Here is an 18,316-nt window from a genome sequence, read left to right on the forward strand (position 1 = left end):
AATCCACGAAGAATCAGAGTCCGGGAGAGCAAACAGACTCTCCGCAGTTTGCTTCATGGTTACTGCGTCGTGGCCCACCCGACCCATTGGCTGGATTTGGGAGGACAGGGCCGAGAAATCTGTTTTCACCAGCTTCCTGGTGACCCTCGGGCGCGCTGAAATTTGAGGGGCTGCAGCCTGGAGGGGAAATGAAGCTGTAGAAAGCAGATGTGCTCCCCAACTCCTCTTCCCTGGGTGGTGTGTGAGGCGGCGTATTCACTTTAGTAACTAGTAAAGGGGCTCAATACCGCTCCCCACGTAGACTGGCCGCCGGATCTCCAGCAGCTTCAATTTCCTAAAGATGGAAAATCTCACAGCCCCAGAGATGAACTCGCGCTGCTCAGCCCGACAAAGAGCATGCGCCCTAGCAGGTTGCCCGCCATTTCTTCTCTCCCAGGCCCCGCCCCCTAAGGCCCCACCCCCTTCTGGCCTCCACCTCCTTGCCCCGCCCCGCGCAGGCGCAGGCGCGCATTTCCCGTGGCGCTCCGCGACGCGGGCGATTTGGAGGAATGGCGGCCGCTTGGTCTTCCAGTTGTTGCAAGGGATGCTCTTCTACAAGCTGTACGTGTGGCGGTGACAAGGGCAAGTGGAGCGACTCCTCTCTGTTGGGCAGGCGGCTCTCGGAAGATTCGAACCGTCACCAGCTGCTGCAGAAGTGGGCAAACATGTGGAACTTCGTGAGCGGAGACGCGTCGGTGGCCTGTGCAGAGGGGACGCGGCGCGAGGAGGCTGCGGAACCCGCCGAGGAGGAGGATAGGCCGCTGGTGTTTCTGTGCTCCGGCTGCAGGCGGCCACTGGGCGACTCGCTGAGCTGGGTGACGAGCCAGGAGGACACCAACTGCATCCTGCTGCGCTGTCAGTTGCCGCGCCTGGGTGGGAAGTGGGGGTGGGGGTGAGGAGGTAGGGAAGAGCTTGTGCCGCACCTGGACGGCCTGGGAGGAGAAGGGGAGGGGGCTGTTTTGGGGCCGTCCAGGGTTTTTAAAAGCAAAAAAATCTTAGAAGGTGAGCTGTCCCAGGAAAAAGGGAGGAGGAGGGTCACCCCTGCACCTTGGGCTCACGAATTTTGGGTCCTTTTCTGGGATTCCGCCAGCCCAGAAGAGCAGCGGTTCAGTCGGCATCTTTGTGAGCATTGTACAGTAAAAAGTGACCTAAACTCTAAGCATTTGGGATGTTGCCACTCTCTATTACTCCCCACAGAAATTAGCTAGCTGTTAATTCGTAAATAATATGTTCATGGTTTATTTAGGAAATGAAGCTTTTCAGCTACCCGATTCCTGCAGGGGGATGTCAGGATTGGTTTTTCTTATTAGTTGTGTTAGAGTTGTCAGAACACATTACTATCAGAATATTTTTTTTTTTTTAAGGAAACTTGTAGTAAAAACACTAACAGTCTCCTCAAAACTGGAGAGGAAGGAGTTAATTGTAAACAAGTCAAGAAGGTGGCTTGAAATCTAGCTTCTAATACTGGCTCTGCCAGTTACCTCTGTGTTTCTCTGCTTTGTTGATTTCCTAGTATTTACTTAGGGGAGTGGTTCACATGTATTTTTCTGAATGGCTGTAAAAATGGCTATTCTTTTTGGACTTGTGGTTTTCAAATCAGGTTTATGTCTGAATTCTATAAATATTTGGAAGAAATTCACCACGGAGATACCATTAATCCTCCCAATCTGTGTCTGTTGTTGGAGGTCTAGATTGTTTCCAGAGTTGCTGCCATTAGAACAGTGTGTACTTGGGTTGAGATTTTTGATATTGTAGGAGAATCTCTTTTTCTTAGTAGGCAAGAAATAATACATTTGGTGTTTAACCTTTCATTTTATTCGTACTTTCTGTTTTTACAGTCTCTCTTCTATCATCTGCCACATGCTTTTCCCCCTTTTTTAAATATATATAAAAACACATTTACTTTGTATCAGTTTTTAAATTTTAACAACTTAATCAGCTTTAGATAATTCGATTTACTCCCCCTCTTCATCACTGCTGCTGTGAAAGATAAAGAAATGAATTCTTTGGTTAATTTCTATTCCCTCCTGCCTCGGTTTGAGTTAGTTTGATTATTTTTAGTTTGTCAAGGTTTATCATACTTATTCTGTTCTGTAGCCATAGCGTGGTTGTTGAACCTTAATATACCTTCTTGTATGAATTTGTTTTTTTAACTCCAGGACTCTTATTAATACAAGGAAGCTTATTAATAGCTTTCTCATTTCTGAGTTGTTTATTTCATTATCATCAGTAGACACTCTTCACCCCCACCCCAATCCCCAAGAAAACTTCAAGTTTGAATGGTTGGAAATGTCATTCTGTTCTCTCTATACACGAATGGCAACTTGACTACATGTACAATTCTGGGGTCATGCTCTTTGCTTTTTCCAGGCAGAGAGAAGCTAGTGCAAAGGCCCTGAGGTTAGTGTGGACATTTTAGGTGTGATGTCCCTTCTTCATTTCCCTCCATCCCCTATCCCTTCCTTTAGTGCATCCTGGACCTGGATCCTCTGGAAATGTTTCCTGCTTCTGGGGTCAACTATGACCCTATCCAAGACATGGTCTAATTAAAAGATTTTTGTCCAGGTCCTTAAGAACTCTGCATTTGAAACTTGGGCTTGAAGCATCTTTCTGGGGGTTTTCCCACTTTTATTATACCTTGCAGGTATTGTTGGCAGTCTGTGATTGAGGTTCTAATTGTTTCAAGTTTTATTGGCTGTTGAATTTTCCCTGCTAATTTTACTCCTTCTATTAATGTCAGTGGTTTTCAGGGAAGAGAAAGAAGTAACTCTCATTCTGCCATCTTTTTTCCAGAAGACCTCTGTACATTTAGTTTTGAACCACCTTTGTTTATATGTGACTCTGGGCTCTTATTTTTTCTGGTTCTCTGAGTGCTAAAGTAAAAATTGAGTTAGAGTTTCTTTAAATATCTGCAGGTGTATTATAGCAAACCACACTAATACGTTATGTTACTTTGCTGTAGGTGTTTCCTGTAATGTTGCTGTGGATAAGGAACAGATACTATCCAAACGTAAAAATGAAAATGGTTGGTGAGTAAGGCTGTTATCTGTGTGAATATATGTATTATAGAAGATGTTTATTTTTCAACTAAAAATCTTTAATAAGGTCATTACCAGTAAGAGTAGTTGGGATATAACTTTCTTCATGGTGATCAATACAGAATCAGTCATTTTAATGTAAGAATTTTTGAGTGATGGTGGTCATTTTTAGATATTGCGATGAAAGAGTTTCTGAATTTCCAAAGTCACATTCTGACACTCTCTTCTGGGTCTTTGGGCTTAGTGCTAAAGCAAGTTGAAAATAAAAGTAGAAAAAGAAATTATCTGTATCATAAAATCCCAGCCAAAGGGTGCCTTAGACCAATGCTACCTACTTTTTTTTAATGTTATGTTACCCATAGAAAATGCTGGCATCACACTCACACGCATGGACATGTGGCCTGTTGAGGTAAACAGACAAGGCTGCACGAGGCCAGAAGCAACCAGCACGGGGCCTCCAGCAGTCCAGGGCCTGTGCTACAGCTCCAGGGGTCGAAGGGATCACCATCTTGGCGTACCTGCCACCCACTGCTACAAGCCGCATCCTCAGTAAACTGAATGGAAGGCTCTGCCTGTATAATTGTTGCCCAAAGTGTGTCTTAATTGATCTGTCTTAAGTAACTTTAGGTGGCATACAAACGACTACACAGAAATTAATAATCATGTATTTGTTTTAGTGTGTATTTAAAAATACTCATTTTTCATTTTAAAGTAGTGCCGGAGGGTCCTATTCAAATAAAGTGTATTTCAATTTAAAAAATTACCCTCTTTAAGGAGAATTAAATTAATAACAGTACAGGTAGTATGTGGATGTGACGGAAACGGTGCTGCGGGGACGCAGGGGACCTCAGTCTGGAAAACCAGTCTTAGATCATTTCTCATTCTGTAGATAAAGAAAGACCTGGCGAGATTAGAAGTTTGCTTAAACCATAGGACTGTTTAGTAGAGCTAGGATGGTGCCCGTGTCTCTCCTTCCTTCTTTTTTTTGTTTTTTTTTAAAGATTTTATTTATTTATTTGAGAGAGAGAGAGTGAGCACACGAGAGGGGAGAAGGTCAGAGGGAGAAGCAGACTCCCTGCGGAGTTGGGAGCCCGATGCGGGACTCGATCCCAGGACTCCAGGATCATGACCTGAGCCGAAGGCAGTTGCTTAACCAACTGAGCCACCAGGTGCCTGTCTCTCCTTCCTTCTTGGAAAGTGTTCTTTCTTCTTTCCTTCCAATTTTAGTTATTTTGATGCCACTTTCACCATTTTTGCCATATCCACATACTAGCTTTGCTATCATGTACTTAATATCTTTCATTACATTGACTCCAGATTTTCATTTAAATTTATTTCAAAAGGAATCTGATATATTACTGCCATATCATTTGCTTGAACTAGAAATTAACCACAGTGAAAACAAATTGTTATTAAACTCTAGCAAAGATGCTATCACCTGACTGGTTCTGAGCCTGAGGTCTGGATTCTCACTGTTAAGAGATCTGCAGCTGTGAGATTCTTGTTAAAGATTTCCTACCCCTGGACTGAGACTTTTTTTTTTATAATCGGGATTGATAGGGAACTGAAAAGGGGAATTGACTCCTACGCTGTGAGCCATTGTTATTTAGTCCTGTTTACCTGTGTCACCCGAACCCATCACTTTTGCCACATAAATTTAAATTCAAGACATTCACTAGGGTCCCATATTCTGCACTTGGGGAAATAACCTACCATATTGCCTTGGGATGCTCGTAAGTTTTTGATGGGCCTGTCTGACCGGATAGCCACCTGAGCCCTTCCGCAGCTGGCCAACAAGGGCACTCGTGGGTTTTAGAAACGTGTTAGGAGGTTAGCAGCGCCGTTTCCTGGGTTCTTTCTGTCATTCGTTAAGGTTCTTACATGCTCACTCTTTTCTTCGAAAACTCATTTTCTTTGAAAAATCACCCTAGGATTTCTGGCACTGCTTTCTCAGTATTGTTCAGTGTTAAGGCTGAGTTCTGGCCAAAATTGGCCAGTGGGGAGAGCAGAAGGACGTTGCAGTAACTGTGCTGCTCTCTCCATTGTTCCTCAAGGTCACTCTGGAGGTGTGAACGGGTTTGCATGTGTATTCCTCAGTGCTGTTTTTTGATTTGGGTAATCTGGGATAAGACACTGTTATCTGTTGATGAGTGTGTTTTGTATTTTAGGTTTATTTAAGTATCCTTTTTGGTGATTACACCTGCATTATATGTTTGTTCACAATCTTGGTAATTGTGTATGGCAGCCACACAGAGGTGACGAAGTTCGAGATGTAGTATGGACATCTTCCTGTTCACTCTTGGTAGTATGGATAGGGTTCCCTCCAGGGCTTTACTAAGAAATATAAAATAAAAAATAAATATAAATTTGAACTATTAAAAAAATATATAATATTTTTAAAAATATAAAAACATATAGAAGCTTAATATATGATCAGTGGCATATTATTTAGCTAATTATATCACCATTAGGGACTTATCATTTATTGGGCATTTTGTTCTTTGTTCCATATGTAGCTGCAGTAGTTAAAGTCTCTCAGTATCTTTAGGTAAACAATAACGCAGTCTCTAATATGTTGTTTGAGTCTTGGTTGGCTCCACTTTTTGATAACAGGAATAGCTCTGTAGTTATTACAAATGGCTAATACCAATAGGAATTTTGAAATAATCGCTATCTTTTGTGATGTATATTATATTATGATCTCTAGATTTAAATCTTCAGTTATCAGTTTGCTATGTGTTGGGACTGTGATTTATTATAGATATTAAACATTGGCAAATTTGGATAGGTCAACTTGACAGGGCATTTGGGTGACTGGATTCTAAGATTTTCAGAAGACATGAATTGACATTGTGGGGGAGCTTATATTCAAATATGCAGAGCCTGAGATGAGAAATAACTAGGATGAAGGAACAATTATGTGGAGAACTTGGATCATCAAGTAAAATATTTGTGAGTTGTCTGTGTACAACATATCTGTAGTGGATAGAAGAGTGTTAGGTCAAAGTGTAATTAAAAAGAGAAAGGCAGTCATGATCCCAGAATTCTGGGATCGAGTCCCGCATTGTGCTCTCTGCTCAGCGGGGAGCCTGCTTCTCCCTCTCCCTCTGCCCACTGCTCTTCCTGCTTTTGCTATCTCTCTGCCAAATAAATAAATAAAATCTTAAAAAAAAAAAAAAAAAGAGAGAGAGAAAGGCACCCCTAACAGGAACATGATGAGCACATGTCAGAGATTTATTTAACTCATTGCTTGGGGAGTCGGAGCCTCGCAGAGCTGGTTTAGGGAAGGAGTCTCTCTGTGGAACAAATCTAGTTACTGTCCTGCAGGACAACAGAGACTCAGCCTTTGAGGTTACCTTTTCTACTAGCAGAGAACATTTGTGTCTCTACCAGACTAAAATTATTTCTGATTTTACAAATTATCAATCTTATTAATCTCCTTTCTATAAGTTATCATCTAACTTCGGAGAGTCTGGGCCCTAATCAGTAGTAGTGAGCAACCAGTGTTACCTTCCGGGAGGGCAGAGTATGGCCCATGGGTCAGGCACTTATTTTGGAAGTACATTTTTATTGGAACATAGACACAGTGTGGATTCAGCTATGTATTATCTGTGGCTGCTTCTGTGCTGTAATAGTAGAGGTGAGTCATTGTAGTAGACACCACACGGCCTACAGACTGAAGATACTTGTTTCCCGGATCATCGCAGAAGAAATCTGCCTCCTTGTCCCCAAGCGTTCATGAGGCTTGGTGGGCTTGTTGGACAGTGTGCCAATAAAAGGGCATGTGGAATCCTTGTCTTATTTTTAATTTTTAGATAATTTTTCTTAATACCAGATGGGGGCATTTACATTCTAGAAAAACACCACATCAGTATCCTCCCTTGTCACTTTTCTGATGTCCCGTGTCACTAGGTGCTGCAGGCAGTGTAGCCTGGAGGTGACTGTCTACATTTTTTAATATAAATATTTTACTATTATTTTTTTCCTTCTTTATACATAACATGTGACCTAGTCGGGTTGGAATAACATACTTTAGCAACTTAAATATTAAGCGTTTATGGGTTTTAACAGTGGGATTTTTGTGATAATGAGTTGCTCCTTCCCTGGCTGAAGCAATGGTTCTTCCTCTGTGCAGCATTCTGGAGGCCCTCTCCTGCACGGGGTGCTCGCTCAGGCTTGGCTACGTGTACAGGTGCACACCCAAGAGCCTAGACTACAAGAGAGACTTGTTTTGCCTCAGTGTGGAATCCATTGAAAGGTAAGTATACTGAATAAATGAATACCTTGTAACTGATTTCTTGGAAAGTTGTTTGCAGAAAAATTGGTATGAAAACATCAGAACTAAATCAACACTGTTTGGTTAAAATATATTTTCAAGTAATAATTTCTGACAGTAGAGCTGGTGATTTTTTTGTTTGTTTTGACCTGATGTATTTGGTATTGGAAAATCAGACATTATAAGTTGTAAGGAGAAAACACTGTGAGAATGTTTTTTTTTTCAGAATAAAAATAGGTTCAGTTTTCCATAAAAATTGATTTAGTTTAAGAGGATTTTTTAAGCAGTTGTGCAGATCAATATGTGTCGTCCATTTTATTCCAACCCCCCTCTCCCAAGTTTTTAGCCATCTAGAATATGAAGGATTTGGAATTTCAAAACTGGTTAGGAAGGAAGTCCCTTTGGTCTTCTGGAAAAGCAGAAATACAAAGTCCAATACAATCTTTTTTAAAGATTTTATTTATTTTCTTGCATCTAGTAAGGAATCACCTGTTTTTTTTTCTGAGGCATGCAAGGAAGTGCCTTCATTCTCTAAGATTTCTATAGAAAGTAGACATTTGGAAACAAGGCAGATAGGAGGCTGATGACAGATGTCAGTTAAAGAGTTTTCAGATAGCTTTTATTTATTTATTTTTAATTTTTGTTTATTTATTTTTAAAAGATTTTATATATTGGAGAGAGAAAGAATGTATGAACAAGGGGTAGGGACAGAGGAAGAGGGAGAAGCAAGCTCCCCACTGAGGCTGACTGACATGGGGCTCAGTCCCAGGACCCTGGGATCATGACCTGAGCCAATGGCAGACATATAACTGACTGAGCTACCCAGGCACCCAAGAGTTTCAGGCATCTTAGTGGCCTTCTAATTCATGAACCTTTTTAAATAGGAAACACAAAATTAAATCACTTATTTGACCCCAATGTATTTTCACTTATCCTGCAAAAGATGTAACCCTCAAGCCTTTAAAGATGCCTGAAAACCTTATACATCAGGAAAGAAGAATAGTTTAAGAAGAAAAGAATTTATTTATTTGACAGAGAGACGTAGTGAGAGAGGGAACACAAGCAGGGGGAGTGGGAGAAGCAGGCTTCCCACCGAGCAGGGAGTCCACTGCGGGGCTCGATCCCAGGACCCCGGGACCATGACCTGAGCTGAAGGCAGATGCTTAACGACTGAGCCATCCGGGCACCCCAAGATGAAAAGAATTTTAATGCCAAGGAACCTGGTTGGTTTTAGAAGTGTTTATTTACACTTTTGGGGTTTTTTTTAAAAAGACTTTATTTTTAAGTAATTTCTACACCCAGTTTCGGCTCAAATGCATGACCCCAGGATGGAGAGTCGCGTGCTCTGCGGACTGAGCCAGCCGGGCGCCCCTGTTTACAGTTCTGTAAATTACTGCACGCCACTTCCTTTCCCACCTCGTGGCATTCTTCTTTCCTAAACAGGATGTTAATTGCCTTCTGCCTTTTTACCTCCCGTGCCATTTTTCAGAAATATAATCACTGAGGCTTCCAAGGGAGGCTTGGTCTTGTTTGACGAAAGAAGTGGCCTGCTGAAGTAGCTGCATGTGAGGAAAGACTTTGGAAGAAACGCACATTCATCAACTTTCTTTGGAGAAATATTAGCACCTTCTTGTTTCCTGTTTAGACTTACTGGGTTACCAACCCAGGGACTGTTTTCTTTGTTTCCAGGCCAACACTTCTCTTGTCTCATATTTTCTACACCACGGCATCTCCTAACCTCAGAGAGCTGAGTGAAACATAACTTGGATATCTGTTGAAGTTGGCAAATCCAAGTCACCAAGAATTGACTCCATATATTATTTACTAAAAGTCAAATTTGAAAGTACCCATGTTCCCAAAAACTTATAGAAAGCAAAAAAGCAGTGGCTTCTTCAGAATCTTTTAAAACTTTTTAATTATAGAATTTTGAACTGCGAGGGGCGCCTGGGTGGCTCAGTGGGTTAAAGCCTCTGCCTTCGGCTCAGGTCATGATCCCAGGGCCCGGGGTCCCAGGATTGAGCCCCGCATTGGGCTCTCTGCTCTCCCTGCCTGCCTGCCTCTCTGCCTACTTGTGATCTCTCTGTCAAATAAATAAATAAAATCTTTTTTAAAAAAAAAGGAATTTTGAACTATGTTAATGTTTTGCTACTCGGTTAACTAAAGACCAAGTTTGTTCAAGGAATGAAATACTTAGAATTTTGGATAATATAAAGCAATGCCTGGACCAGGGTATCTTGGAGAAAAACTTGATTTTAGGTGGCACAACTTCCTGTGTAAGTTAATAGTAACAAAAACGTGATTTTATGTTCATTTGGTACAAATACATAGTGTAAGATAGAGTTAATGTTATTAACATGAATTTCATATTTGCCTCTTTTTCATATTTTAACTTTGTACTGTGCTATACCACAGTTATATTTTAGGGTCCTCGGAAAAGCAAATTGTGTCAGAAGATAAAGAACTTTTTAATCTCGAGAGCAGAGTTGAAATAGAAAAGTCTCTAAAGCAGGTAATTCTGTTCTGTACTTTTTCTATCTTTGTATGAACAAGTTCCTATTAGCGCGCAAGCGCTCCTGCACAGACAGCCCTTGGAATGGCGTCTGGTTTGGTCTTAGGACTTTCCTGGTGAGAGCGCGCCTGTTTTATTTCAGGCGTTAATAAAGTTGACTTTGGGGGTTAGCCAAACTTATGCTAAAGCTTTATAAAAAAAATTATAAGACGTTTCATGTCTCAATCAAAACCATATAGATCTAGAAACTAGTAAACTATATTTCATTTGATTCAGTTCTCCTGTTCTAAACAACCTGCAAGTGTTTTTGAATGTTGACGTCGTCCCATGGCAGATAAGCAAGGTACCGAGGAGTGGATAGAAGCTCTAGGTTAGAGGCTGAGAACGATGCCTTATTTACATAAAATTCAGAGTATGCCTCTAAACACTTTCACGTGTAATGCATACCTTTTTTTGGTCGTTAACTTATTTTTCCTTTATTTTTATAAAATTTGAGTATAGTTGGCACACAATATTACATTAGTTTCAGGTGTACAACTTAAGTGTTTTGATAAGTTGATACATTATGCTTTGTTCACCACAAGTATAGCTACTGTCTGTCCTGTTACCTCACTATTACAATATCATTGACTGTATTCCTTATACTCCTTTACTCCCATGGCTTACTCGTTCCATAACTGGAGGCCTTCACCCATTTTGCCCAACACCCCCTCTCCCTCCCCTCTGGCAACCGTCAGTTTATTCTCTGTACTTAAAAGTCTAATTCTGCCCTTTGTTTATTCATATTTTTAGATTCCATTTATGAGTGGAATCAATAATATTTGTCTTTGTCAGCCTGACTTATTTCACTTAGCCTGATCGCCTGTAGGTCCATCCATGTTGTCTCAAATGGCATGATCTCAGCCTTTCTTATGGCAGTATAATATTCCACTATAAATTCGTGTGTGTGTGTGTGTATAAATGCATAACTTTTCATAAATTTTGTTAATGATACGTATTTTAATCAGGTATGATTTTAATCATAATCTATGTGTATCTGAAAATATTTTTTTAACTCAATAGATGGAAGATGTTTTGAAAGCCTTACAAACGAAGCTCTGGGAGATTGAATCAAAATTGTCCTTTGCCAGTTGCAAAAGCTGAAATCTTCTAAGCGCCCCCACTCTGGACTCCCTGCTGACGGGCACTTCCTTCATATGTAGCAGTTCTGGTTATCATTTGATTTCACCTAGAATGGAAGGAGTTCTAAAGGGCTGTATGCATATTCTCTTGTATTGATCAAGTGAGAAGAATTGTAGAACTACTTTACAATATAATAAATGGTAAAGAGATGGTTATTTCCTGAAGTTGAATTTTAAAGCCATTTTATGATACTTGCTGAAACTGGAATTTAGTAGCTTTTGTATTAATAAGAAACTGCCATGATCTTTTGAACTCTTCTCTCTGTACTGAGTTCATTATTCATTTCCTTTAAAAAAAATTTTCATTCACCTTTAATACTTTGGGAAATATTTAATATTGAATGGCAAAAAAATCTTAGGGGTTTTTCCTCCCACTGTGTGACTGACTCTCTCTGAAAATGGATGCATAAAGTTCTCTGAAGAAACCGGTCAGTTGAATCACTTGTCAGAACTGTTTGAAAACTTGCACAGGAGCCGAACAGCATAGAGTCTCATGGTAGTAGAATTCCTCTGGGTCTGTTTGTTTACTCCTATATGCCCCCCAAAATCTGGAATAGTATTTGCCAAAGAGACCAGTAGTCATTCTCTGAGGGCGGGGTTCTGGGGAATTTTCAATATTCTATAATGTGAGACTTAAGAGTAAGCCTGTGCTATCTTTAAAATCAGGAGGAGACTAAAGATGAAAACAAAGTATTTTAAGATTGATTGCAGCAAAACTGAGTTGCCGTATTTAACTGAACTCAGAAATCCTGACGCCATGAAAGCCTGCTCAGGAATGTACAGGTAACCCCAGATTTCTCCAGGCGCCTTTCTGGTTTTGGGTCCAGATGAGGCCGCACAACATTAGTGCTCGGTATGTATGAGGAACTCAACTCAGTTTCTGCTCAGGAGTTCCCTACTTATTTCTGAGAATACTTAAAGGTATCCCAACAAAAGGATTGACTGACTCATTTAGTTATTATTTTTGATAGATTGGCAGTAACGCCTGGTAATTAGAGATTAGTGAGCCCCCTTGGTCTCCTCTCACGCAGACTTGCGACCAGGTAGAATGTGGTGGCGAGACAGCACATACTTGTCCCTGCTGGCAACAGCACAGTCGTCTTGCCTCGGTCAGCTCGAGGCAGTCCCCGGTGTCTGTCCCCTCGGGTGCTCCAGGGCAGCTTGCACGCGAGTTCATTTGGAGCAGATGGGTGAGTGCGGTGACAGCAGGAATTCCTCTAACTTCCTGTTGTGCGGCGGCAACAGGCCAGCAGTCACGTTCAGGGCTGTTCCAAAGACAGGTGGTTTGGCTCCCTAATTCCTTTACTCTGCTCCTACTGGGGCAGGATTTCTAGTCCAGCCACGCATCTTGAAAACTACTCATTTCAGCAGTGAAAAATCATTTCTAAGACCCAAAGTGCTGACTGAGCATCTGTTGTGGATCAGGAGACGAGCCCAGCTCGGGTGCTCTGGGCTGCCTCTGGCGCGGACTTGGATCAGCCACAGTTGCCTTTGCTGTCAGGCTGTCCTTCAGAGGAAGCCAACGGAGCACTCCTGGGTGCAGGTGGGAAACTCACACGCTTGTATCACGTGCTCTGCCCTGAAGCCCCCGGAAGGAGATCCCGGGAGACAGTTGCATTTCACAAGGCGGAGCCCGCGTCTTCGGCCCCTGCCCGTGGTGTCACCGTGGGATGTTTTTGCCCTGCCAGAGAGCTGCTCAGGTTCCCGGACCGCTCACCTCGAGGCCTCCGGGTGGGAATACTTTGTCCTCCCTGCGTGCTGCTCTGTGACACCTGCAGGAGGAGGGGCTCCCCCCCACCCCATCCCGGGCCAGCCTCTCCTGTTTCCCGAAGGCTGGGAAGCCTGGCTTTCCTGGCTTTTGCCTGAGGTCTCAGAACGCTACTGTAAAAACGCATCCTGTGTATCCACGTCCTGTCACCGACAAGACTTGAGGCGATGGGTTCTTGTTTCTGTTCCTTGTAACTGAAAAGCAGTGTGCTCTCGTTGCTGCTTGCCAAGTTCTGATGAAGCACGGCTTGTGCGCAGGAATGCGGTGCTGAAGCGAGACACGGACATTCCAGCCCAAGTTGCACAAGACTCAAAGAGTCTTCAGGCAGATCCACCCAGAAATTGTCCTGTCAGCCATCCCCGTAAAGGGGCACTCCCCTGTTCTTAGGGAGAAGCTCTGGAAGCTGATACCAGGACCTCTTACATGGTCTTTCTAGATTCTTCTAACCACGTCTGCATAGAACATTATAGTTTCATCCGAGTGTGGGTTCTGTCCTCAGCAAATGCTCTCATCGTGTTTGTAAATTTCCAAGCTACAGGGCCCACTGCGGTCATTGCTCTGTGTGGCACCTGAGCCGGGATGGAATGCGTCCTGTCTGGATGGTTCTAGTCAAGCTCTGGACATGTAAAATGGGCAGCATCGGGAGAAGGCCTCCTTGCAGAATTGGGTCTACGCATTTAGTGGGAAATTCTTGAACAAAGAAGCTGTGAGTGAGACTTCCTCAGCTTGTGTTTGAGGGTTGGTCTCACGGGTAGCAGAAATCCTGGGTCAGGATCCCAGTCGAACTGCTTTCTTCAGCCATGTGACCTTGAGCAAATTATTTAATCGCTTTGAGCCTTTGTTTCCTCGTCTATAAAATGAGGCTATAATAACCTTCCCCTGAATCACAGATTATCAAATTAGGTAATGCTTATGAGAGTGCTTTGAAAACAGTAAAGCATCACAAAAATGAAATGACAGTGATTTATAGCCTTGTTGATCTGGTTCCTTCCTACCTAGTATCCCCATAAGATTCTAGTAGTGTAAAGGGAGAAATGTGAAACACCATAGTAAAAATATATATATTACCATTTACTTCTTTCTCCAATTACAAATACAACATAGGAACATAGCAGAAATTTTGAAAAATAGAAGAATGGCACAAAGAAGGAAATAAAGCACATAATCTCACAACTAAAAAAATTAATGATTCACTTTTTGGGTATGTTTTTATAGCCATTTTTTATATGCAAATTTGGAACCATACCAAACATACTGTTTTCACTTAAACTACTTCGTAACTATGTTTCTGCATTATTAAATACCTGATTTTTAGTGAACACCTATTTTTTTAAATATTTTATTTATTTATTCGACAGAGAGAGAGATCACAAGTGGGCAGAGAGGCAGGCAGAGAGAGAGAGGAGGAAGCAGGCTCCCCGCTGAGCAGAGAGCCCGATGTGGGGCTCCATCCCAGGACCCTGGGATCATGACCTGAGCCGAAGGCAGCGGCTTAACCCACTGAGCCACCCAGGCGCCCCTGAACACCTGTTTTTAAGGAAACATTTTAAAAGCTGTTCAAGTGCAATCATATGGTATGAAATTCACACTTTCAGTGGCTTAACAACTGAGTTTACTTGTCGAATAAGAGGGAAGGTGTGAGCGAAATCTTAAACCAGTTACCTCCGTCTGGCTCCAGGGCGTGCAGGATCTGAGAGCCAGCTATTAAATTGTCAGGAATTTTGTGAGTTGGTTGTTAAACTGTTGGCAGCTTCGTGTTGGCCGTGGCTGGGAGTGTTTATACCAGAAAAATCAGCACGTGCTAAAGAACCCAAAATGCCCCTTCACACCGCCACCAGCTGGTTTCCCAGGACATTACTGTGTATTTTGAATCTCCCTCCATACTGTTTGTCTTAAAGTTTAAGGGAAGGAAAACGAATTCTTTTGTCGCCCAGAAGATTCCATCCTAATGTCTTTTCATTTAATAAATCTAAAATGAAACACTGTATCTTAAGACTTTGATGATTACAGCCACATTCTTCACCGTCTGGAGAAAAAGCAGAGGTACCTGAAAGCTAATGACCTAAAATTTTGTATAAATAGTCAATGTTATGTATATTTATCTGTATATCTCTTTTTGTTCTTCCTGAATAAATAGGTGGGCGGTTGCACGCCTGTGAAGCAGCAGACAGCGCATTTGCAATTGCTTTGAACTGAGGGAAGATCATTTACTCTTTGATCTAACCCAGACTGGTTTGGGTACTGATCATTAATTTTGTTTAATAAGAGCGGAGTTTCATCTATCTGGCAGGGGTTTATCTAGGTAGGTGATCACAGCGGCAGGCAGTCAAGGTCAATCTATGTAATTGTCGTCTCTTCAGAATGTGTACACTTGTCTAAATTCTTGTGATAATTAGAGGCAACGGGAAGGGAGGGGTCGGAGGGGTGACGGCCCACCTGTGGTTTGAACTAGAACTGGCCTCATTTTAAGTTCGCTCCAATCGACTTCTGCTAGCTGGACAAAATTAAATTAAGCCTAACGTTTCCCCCCCTAAACAATTACCACCATAGTTTCAGATATCCTCCATCGGACTTTAAGGCAGAGAGGGACAAGGTGCCCTCAAGGGCCCTTTCAGCCTCCTAGCTCATGGGAGCTGAAAAAGGAAATGAGAGAGAGTTCTAAGGGAGGCAGTGAGAATCCCTGAGCCGACTTCGCAAGCTTGAGTTCTCTCCCCCACACACGTTGTCACATTCACGAGTCTCCCGCTGACCGCCGTGGGACTCCCACTCCCACTTACCAGGAGCTGTGGGCTTAGAATCCTGGAGGCTTCCCCAGAGCAACAGGAATTCTGGAACAATTGGGCGCATGTTTGGTTGAGTAACAATTCTCAAACCAAATGTAAGAGAAGGTCACCATTTTGAAGAGAAATGTTCTGAAACCTGCAGAGGATCTTCCCTGAAGGGGACAGACAGACAGTTGCTTTTCCCCCTCGCTGCTTCCCCAGGGGGTCAGGGGATGACTTCTGGTCCAATCCAGCACGCAAAGGATTGTTTCCCAGCATTGTGCTGGGAGCTGGGAACTCACCTGCTTCTCACAAAAGCCTCTTCCATAGGAATCCTCCCTCCCATTTTACAGGTGCGGAAACTGAGGCTCAGAGAAGTTAAGTTCCAGCCCGAATTCCCAGGGCTCGGCAGTGTGCTGCTGCCTCCTCGCTGTGGCCCAAGCTGCAGCTAGAGCCTCCTTGGCTCTTAGCAGGGAAATACCTAAAGGGAGGTGAATCACTTCCCAGAGTGATTAGCCCTTAGAGGCCTTAGAAGTCAGGAACGTCTCCCTTTTCTATAAAATGAAGCTAACTGAACCCTTGTGCGGTGAAGTCCCTGCACATTCTTTGTCTCTACCCTCAGATTCCCCGGCTGCCCTGGGGCAAGGTCTCCCTCTCCCGCTGTCTCCTGGCTCCGATCTCCCTCCCACCGCCTCCTTTGTGTCATTTCTCTGCTTTATTGCACTTACCCCTCTGCCCCCGACATCAGATTGTACATTTGTCCGTCCCTTCATCGTCTTTCTGTCAGACGGTCATCCCCACAGTCCTGTGGCCTCTGCGGGAAGGGATGCAGCCGCTCGCTGGGCAGGTGCTCTGAGCACCCAGCGGGGTGCCTATCGCTGCATCACCCACCCGCTTCCTCACGCCTCCAGCTGTCCAGCCTGCGGACTCCGCTCCGGTGTCTGTCTGGCGACAAGCAGCCTCCCTGCGGCCCAGCCAGCTCTCGGAACCGCCGTCCTACCCCTAACCGTGCAGGCTCGCGACAAGCCTTTTGGTCGCCCACAGGAAACATTTTGCTGAAACCCCTCTCTTGAGGGCTACCAGTCAATGTTCCCACCAAGTGTTCCTGTTGGTCTGAAATCCCCAAAACTTCCAACAATGTAAAATACGCCCACCTTGGGCTGCCTGGGTGGTTTGGGTGATTAAGGGTCTGCCTTGGGCTCAGGTCAGGATCTCCAGGCCCCGGGATTGAGCCCCTTGGCAGGCCCCCAGCTCAGTGGGGAGTATGCTTCCCTCTCCCTCTGCCTCTCCCCCTGCTGTGCTCTCTCTGTCTCTCAAATGAACAAATAAAATCTTAAAAAAAAAAAAAAAATCACCCTAGCCTTTAGAGTTCTCTTTTCAGTTGTCCGTATTTCTTAGCGGCGTGGGATAAAACAAGGTTGATATGCCATGAGGCTGGGGACCTGCTGTGCCATAGGCCAGAGAAGTTGCCACACAGCAAGGGGGGGTCATGTGGCCAACGTTGCTGATCACTGCCGCTCATCTTTGACGGGGCATGGAGACTTCGTTATGACTTTGTTTCTGTGCATGTCTGCAAGGTTTTGTCAAACCCAAACACCAGGGTGCTCTCACACTCCAGCTTTATGGGCATCTAAGCCTCCGATGGCTTCCAGGCTCTATCTCCCATTTTTCTTACCTGGGACTCTGAGCTTTTGCCCGTCAGAACACTCTTGAGTCTCACATATGCCACTGAAAACAATATATACAGTCTTGGGTTGCTCGGACGGCTCCCGTTGGTTAGGCATCTGACTTCGGCTCAGGTCATGATCTTGAGGTTCTGGGATCAAGTCCCGTGTCCAGCTCCCTGCTCAGCAGAGAGTCTGCTTCTCCCTCCGCCTCTCTCTGCCCCCCTGCTAATGCTCTCTCTCTCTCTCTCAGATAAAATATTAAACACACACACACACACACACACAGTTTTTACTTGTCCTTCAAGGTCCTGCTGGGATGTTACTTCCTTCCAGGAAGCCCTTGTTGATTTCTTTCAGAAGTAATTTCTCCCACTTCATCATTCCTAAATTACTTAAGGATGTTTTCTTGCCTCCTTTGATTTCAACTAGAGTTATGTGGGAAACTTTCCTGCAAGACTAACTTTTTTTTTTTTTCCGAGGCCCAGCACGTTGTCAGGTCTTGTATGCTGGAGGTAATTAATATTTACCTGTTAAATGTAGAGAGAATTTTCATCCCCTGTCTACTTTGTACAGTTGTGATGGTAAGTTGAAAAAATCTGAAAAGAAAAAAACAAAACAACTAAGCTGAGAAAAATGTTTATGCCAAAGCATTCTAAATTGCTTTCAATATTTCAGAAGTGTCGTATGAGAATAAAAAGAAACTGGGCGCCTGGGTGGCTCAGCCCATTAAGCATGTGCCTTCCACTGGGGCCCTGATCCAGGGATCCTGGGATCGAGCCTATGCTCTGTGCTCAGTGGGGAGTTTGCTTCTCCCTCTCCCTCTGCCCCTCCCCCTGCTTGTGCTCTCGCTCTCTCCCTCTCAAATAAATAAAATCTCTAAAAAAAAGAAAAAAGAATAAAAAGAAACTATCCCAAAATGCAGTGTTGGTGTGGGGTTGGAACTCCCCCTTAACCGTGTAAATAGAAATTCAAGGGGAAATTAGCAAATTGAACTCATTTACATGTGTAATTACCCACCTGTGATCATTCTCCTGCCTTACCCTATTCCCTTTCTCCTCCCACATCAAAGTTAAAAA

General features: G+C 43.4%; 1 protein-coding gene across 1 annotated transcript; it reads left to right on the forward strand.

Annotated features, from left to right (window-relative positions):
- Positions 1–523: 523 nt before the first annotated feature.
- MIS18A (MIS18 kinetochore protein A) lies at positions 524–11,199 on the forward strand. Its single transcript, XM_047721055.1, has 5 exons — positions 524–894; positions 3,002–3,068; positions 7,213–7,335; positions 9,766–9,862; positions 10,925–11,199. Exons 1-5 carry the CDS (start codon positions 549–551, stop codon positions 11,003–11,005), a joined length of 714 nt encoding a protein of 237 aa, XP_047577011.1. The 5' UTR covers positions 524–548; the 3' UTR covers positions 11,006–11,199.
- Positions 11,200–18,316: the final 7,117 nt, after the last annotated feature.

This window comes from Lutra lutra, chromosome 1, assembly GCF_902655055.1.
Source record: "Lutra lutra chromosome 1, mLutLut1.2, whole genome shotgun sequence".
NCBI lineage: Eukaryota > Metazoa > Chordata > Mammalia > Carnivora > Mustelidae > Lutra > Lutra lutra.

Excerpts from the sequence above, each read along its gene's own strand:
- MIS18A (XM_047721055.1), top strand. The coding sequence starts at position 549 with ATGGCGGCCGCTTGGTCTTCCAGTTGTTGCAAGGGATGCTCTTCTACA. Across the intron at positions 895-3,001 it reads CAACTGCATCCTGCTGCGCT|GTGTTTCCTGTAATGTTGCT; the intron begins GTCAGTTGCCGC and ends ACTTTGCTGTAG. Across the intron at positions 7,336-9,765 it reads AGTGTGGAATCCATTGAAAG|TTATATTTTAGGGTCCTCGG; the intron begins GTAAGTATACTG and ends GCTATACCACAG.